General features: G+C 44.9%; 1 protein-coding gene across 1 annotated transcript in view; it reads right to left on the reverse strand.

Moving 5' to 3' along the window:
• The window catches only part of RUSC2 (RUN and SH3 domain containing 2), a 48,323-nt gene extending 41,959 nt beyond the window's left edge, over positions 1-6,364 (reverse strand). Inside the window, exons 1-2 of the mRNA XM_018573167.1 lie at positions 6,342-6,364; positions 1,859-3,852 (exon numbers count right to left, since the gene is read on the reverse strand). Coding sequence (XP_018428669.1) covers positions 1,859-3,764 — 1,906 coding nt within the window. The 5' untranslated portion in view covers positions 3,765-3,852; positions 6,342-6,364. The remainder of the gene's footprint in view (positions 1-1,858; positions 3,853-6,341) is intronic.
• Positions 6,365-6,685: the final 321 nt, after the last annotated feature.

Here is a 6,685-nt window from a genome sequence, read left to right on the forward strand (position 1 = left end):
CCTTCTTTTATACATATAGGAGGTGATTTATAAACTATTCGCACAGCAAACAGCAATGCAAAGGAGATTTGCACTGCATTATGGCTATTAGATGGGCCCGGGGGAACAAAATAAATTCTTATGCTTCTTGACTCCATCTGGTGGCCATAATGTGCTGCAATATTATTTGCATAGCTGTTAGCTGTGTAAACAGTTATTAAATCACCCCAATACTGTCTGCAGGGGCTCTGGGGGCCACTCAAAAAGTGCCAAAGGTCGCATGAGGCTCCTGGGCAGCAGGTTGAGCACCAGGACTCTAGCCTCACTTACATCAGGTTTTGTATTGCACAGGTGGAGTCAGGTTTGTATTGCATAAGTTGGTGAGCTACAGAAGAATGATTAACCACTAAGACTGCATTCATAACTGGCTGCGCGCTTTTGGGAACATGTTAACAGGTAATAAACCAATGTGCAGTGCATGCATACTGTGGTGCATTTACTGTACATTCATTTTTATTGACAATGTGTTACTTATTTTATGCATTGATGTGAAGTGTGTTATCTGCCAAAGGATTCAGCACAGCCAGAAGGGTGACACCGCTTTTTCTGATAGAGTTAAAGAATGCAGTGGTGTCACCTCCCAACTTATATTCAGCTTTAACATGCTTCCCCACAGCCCTATTCTTCCATCGGAGCCTTATTAAAATACCCGATGCTTCTAGTTGTGGGGATGCATGGGACCCCCTCCCATGATGTAGTGTCTGAGTGGCCAATCACCAGGCCCAGTTATGTCACTGCTTCTAGTTGTGGGGATGCGTGGGACCCCCTCCCATGATGTGGTGTCTGAGCACTGAGTGGCCAATCACCAGGCCCAATCACTGTCATTTTTATGTAATCAACTCTGCTCAAGCCAACATTATCCAGAGTTCACATAAAGTTTGACTCCCGTCTGCAATTGAGTAACAAATTGGGGCGAGCATCATGGCAAGGGTGAACATAAGTGGGTTGGGGAGCGCTCTCTCAAGAGACGCTGTCACTTGGCTCTTGGCACAAATTTCCCTTAAAAGTGAGGTGGACCAATCAGGAGGTGCATATACCAGATGGCAATTGCCCAAGCTTGGCCATGCCCCTGCCTGTGGGTAGTATACATGAGGGCATAAAGGGAATGCTGGTGCACGTGTGGGGAGTGAAGGAGAATCTGGGGCGGATGCTTCAGGAGAAGCCAAAGAACCCTGAAACCTGGGAAGTACCTCAGAAAATGGCAGAGCATGGGGAGAAATGACAGCAGGATACGGAGCCTGACCTCACTTTAGATAACAACTCAACACCACCCAGCTGGAAGAACAACAGCAGGTAAGTTTGTTGACATGCACATTCTTATACATCATATGCTGGATTTGCATTTCACCATTTCTTCCTATGGGAAGAACCCGGTCCAAACCTGGACTCCTCCGAACCCAGAAGGAGCTCCTCCTGAACATGGAAGGAAGCCCCATCCGATCAGCTGACGTAAGCAAAGGAGCAGTATGCAGGGACATCATTGACCTTACAGTATGGCTACGTGGTCATATAAGGTAAATTATGTCAGCACAAGCAGCCTGTCCTATTTACATGCAGCTTGGTTTGAACCTGAGCTCATCCCTACTGAGGACCTGCAGTGCAAGATCTCCATGCTCAGCACAGCTTCCACAGTTTAGGTCCTTTTGTATTTGAAAAATCTGGTCACCATACTAATCAGAGTCATTTGTCACTTGACAAAGGTCATTTAGATGCAGCAATTCTGAGTGGTGGATAGGTATGTATCTACTGCAACATCCAGGTTGTTTGCTTGTATCATAACAGGAATGAAAATAAAACCATGCATCATTGAACTACTCACCGTCTCCTTTTGCTCTTAAATCTCTTTGAAGGAAGTTGATCCCAGCCCCTCCTGAATCCAGACCACTGCATGTCAAGATGTGATCACTACCTCCACCATTGTTGGCACTGGCTTGGTTAGCATTAGCTGTTGGGTTAGAACTTGTGGGTTTAGCTTCCAGGGTATCACTGGCACAGCCTTCACAAGTGCGACTCATACAATGCAAGAAGGACATAGGTGGAAGGCTGTGGCTACGAAACTCTGCACGTTCTGAACCTCTGGTACCGTCTCGATGGTATTCGGCGACAGGGGAGAACTCCAGGGAAGAGTCTCCACTGGACCTTAAAGGAGGGCTGGTACCATTTTTCTTCCTGCTCTTGGCTAATTCCATAAATGATGTCACTCTCTTTGGAGATGATTCTTGGGAAAGCAAAGCTTGGCCCTCACTTAGCTTTACAGGACAACTCATCATACGCTCCAGGGATCCCAGTTGGTTTGAAGAGCTCTTGTCCAAGCTGCGATCATAACTTCTGGATCTTTGCCTGCCTGTATTAAAGTTTGGCGGGGACACGTTAACATAAACTTGGCCCTCAATGATGTCGGACTTTGATGTTTCTATAACAGGTTTAGAATCACTTGAGTCTGAACTACTATCTGGCTGTTGAAAGAGAAAATACTCAGTTGCCTGAACTGGACTCCCTTTGGTGTGGTCATCTGAGCAACTGGTAATAGAAGAACCAGGAGGACTAGGAGAAGACTGAGATGACAGATCACAAGTGACCAGCTTATAATAATTCTGAGTGGCCACCACAAGTCTGGCCTGGCTTTGCAAACAAGAGGTTAGATCTGAGCTCTCTCCATTACACTGAGCTGAATCGCAATTGAGATGGTAAGAGTTACAGTTGGCATCCAAAACAGGAGAAGAGGAGTAGTTGGTACACCCGCATGGCTTTCCAGAAGATTCTTGAACATGCGAGTCGCAAGACGTTTTGGATTCCGTAGGTGAGTTCTGCAGGTCAAGATAAAAAGCACCTGTGTCCGGGTGGCTACAAAATGAGGAGTCACATGAGAGACTACCAGAATTCATGTTGGACCTGGGATGTCCATTCATCTTGTTATATAAAGTGCTGAAGTTGACCAGGATTCCATCTGAACTGTTGCAGGATGAGTCGCTGACATAGCTCACCTGCTGGTCCATTTCAGACTGGCTTGAGGCGCTATAGCATCGGCAGTGTCTAAGAGGCTCTGAACCAGTGCATGTGCACTCTCTCTGAAAATCTTGGCTCCCCAAATCAGAGCTCTGATTCCAATCTAGAGTAAAGGTCGGCTCGCCATGATTAGGCCAAGCCTGGTCTTCCATGATTATGCCCGATACACCTTGGTTGCCATTACTGCCTTTTTGTAAGTAATCAGGTGATGTCTTCTCTTCTTGTCCATCAACAAGTCCTGACCTGCCTGACAATATCCAAGGCTTCACCACGGGTGGGGTATCATGAAGGTGGAAAGGTGGCAAGGACAGATCTTGGAACTGAAATCCTGATTTCAGCCCACCTATATTGTTGTGGAGATGGAACGACTTTTCCACATCACAGCTGCTAGCTGTGATACGTTCCTCCTCATCGTTTAGGAGGAACGGGTTGTGGCGCTTCCGAGTTATGTTTCCCGGCCATTCCTTGTCCTTCTTGCTCACCTTTTTTTTCACTGTTGAGTCAGAAACTTGGATTAAACTACTGTACACCAGAGAGTCGGCCTGAGAAAGGTCCCTTTCTGGAAGGGAGGTGGTTCGGGTAATCCCCAGGTCATTCTTGCTGTAGGAGTGGGTCCTTTTGGAGGTTGGACGGCACTGGCGATCAGGTATCTGGCAGTGCACCAGTGGGATGTGGTGGACAATCAGAGTTTCTCCAGCTAGTTTGGGTGGGCTATCCATTACGACGGTGATCACCACTCAGGACATTGGATGTGGTCAACAAGCAAATGTTTGAAGAAGAATTTGTTCATATCACATGTGAGGACACCTGCAAGGTAAAAAAAAAAATGAACAGAATCAATCACTGACTTTCATCTGGAAAAACTCAACAGCTACATCAATTTAACCCCTTGCTGACTGTGGCGTTAAACCCCCTTCATGTCCCGGCCATTTTTCAGTGTTCAGCGCTGCGGTGCTTTGACTGACCACTGCGATGTTCGTGGCGATATGTTACATGTGTAGCGCAATTGTCGTTTTCGCGCGCTGGTGTACCTGACGCTTATTTACGTTTGTGCGTAAACTTGGGGTTGGGGGACTCAAAAGATTTTGGGTTTTTTTTTTTTATTTTTTATATGTGACTGCTATTTTTTTTACTTTTTTTTTTTTACACTTAATGTTATTGCTATCACATAGGGGGCTAACAATCCCCTATGTTAGCCCCCTATGTGGCACAGGCACACTGTGGCATGTGGCACAGGCACACTGACAGGTCCTCTTTATGGAGACATTAGGGGTCTCTAAGACCCCTAATGTCACCTGGGGACCCCCAAAGATGCTGAGAAGCTGGAGAAGAGATCTGCTTCCCCAGTTGCTTCTCCTGGCTACAGCAGCCAGGGGACTGACAGCTGAATGCGGAAGTAATGTAATACACATCACTTCCGCATTCAGACGTCGGAGGGAGATCATCAAGGAGAAGGGGTTAGGAGTATAATGTAAAACATAGTATATACAGTGCAGGGGGTATAATGGTACAATATACCTCTTGGGAGGTATGCTTTGGCTTGTAGTGTCAGATGCCACCTAATTGTAGTTGCTGCAAGCCGTGTTAATTTCGATGTTCTGCTGGGCAAAGAGAAGCGCACATTTTGGTAAACACATGGGATTGCTGAGCCTTTAAAACCATGCAAACGCGTCCTTAAGAGGCAAACTCCATCCCAGCTAGGAGGCCAGCTCCAGAAGTTTATAAAAAGACAACTGATGGATTCGTTAATTTCTGCCCCCTTGTTGAAATTCCCAGTATGCAGTATGGACCGCGCACCATGGGTTTAAACAGCCCCAGCGGACCTTTATTTAATCACAAAATAATTAACTGTTTCAATTAACAATAACCAAAAACGGCAACAAATAACATAGCGACGGCTGTTTACGAGAATTTCCGAATCCCAATGCATCCGAATGTGTCCGAATCCGAATTTCTGTTTCTGAATTCCGGATCCCGTCCGAATTTCCTTCAAAAACTAAACTGAATCGGACATGTGACTTTTCTAGCCAATCAGATGTGTTTTTTGGTTTAATGCATCCGAATGGGTCTGAACACTAATTTTTTGTTACGGAAACATGGAAGCCATATACACTGTATACATATAATACTAAAGCTGACACTCCCAGACCCGAATGGCATTCGGGATCCGAATTTCCGAATTGCATTGGGGAGCTTCCGAATGCCATTTGGGTCGGGGGGCCACAGCTTTAGTATTATATGTACAGTATATGGCTCCCAGGGAGTCTCAGCTTTAGTATTAATATCTGTATATGGTGTTCTGTGGTATTCGCAACGAATATTCGCAAACTCATCCGAAACTAATGAAAATTCGGATTTCGTCCGAATCCAAAAGCCGAACTGAATTGAATTTCGGATCCGAATCCCGAAATAACAAAATATCCAAAACCAAATTTAACCGCAGCTTACATGAAGTGAAGGATCCTTGTACAAGGTTGAACTTTTTTTGCACAGTTTCACGTCTGTGCACATGACTCTATAGACAGACAGGCAGACAGACAGACAGACAGACAGACAGACAGACAGACAGACAGACAGACAGACAGATAGATAGATAGATAGATAGATAGATAGATAGATAGACAGACAGATAGATAGATAGATAGATAGATAGACAGACAGACAGACAGACAGACAGACAGACAGACAGATAGATAGATAGATAGATATACAAAGGCAGAGATTAAATAAAAAAATAAAGAAAACCATTCAAACTAGGGCTTGAAGAGACTGAAGAAGTAGTGGAAAGGGTTAAACTACAACCAACCATATAAAACTGCTGATCTGCCTTTGTTCATCGGCTCATAAAAGGGATAACTGTGCAAATTGAATGTTTGCAACATTTTACAGATCAGGTTCATTTTTGTATCATGGTCATTGTTCTATTGTATTACCAAAAAAAATATCCATCACCATCAACTGCGAACAATACCGCCGGACAATTTGAACAGCAGCAGGTGTTGTGGAATATATTAATGGTACCGTCCCTTGTATGAATGATTGCTCCATGGACGAATAATCATTTGTGATACGCAGTGTGAACCTTATTATACTACGAGTGATACTCCATGAATTGTGATCTATTAACTGCTTTCTAAGAATAATATTCTCAGATACATTCAGCGATATTTTCCTGAGTTCCCATCACTTTGGGAATCAGTGGTAAGCAGTGAATTGCTCCGCTGCTCTCTACCCATCACCATCAGATAATCTGCAGATTCCACTACTAGTTATAATTATCTTGCTCGGTAACTCACCCATATTGTAGAGAGCCAAGCCGGGCGTGTGTGACACTCGTGACAAGTGGAAAGAGACTGAAACGCTTCGACGGGAATAATAGACGATGACAACAGCTGACAGGCATTCCAGGCCAAGCCCAACCCAGCTCTGCTGCGGAGCAGAACGGAGACAGGGCCTCATAGCCATGATCAAGGGGGCTCTGTGGCCGAGGGATTAGGAGAGAAGGGAAACGGGGCTTTTGATTTAATAATATATTTTGTATAAAACAAATCTGAGTTTAGTTGTTTAAAAACATAACGGATTGCTTGCAGGGCCAGTACAAAACAAACGGCGGCTTCCCCGCTCTACATTTAGCTCTGCT

Source organism: Nanorana parkeri, unplaced genomic scaffold, assembly GCF_000935625.1.
Source record: "Nanorana parkeri isolate BGI_ZX_2015 unplaced genomic scaffold, ASM93562v1 scaffold2261, whole genome shotgun sequence".
Taxonomy (NCBI): Eukaryota; Metazoa; Chordata; class Amphibia; order Anura; family Dicroglossidae; genus Nanorana; species Nanorana parkeri.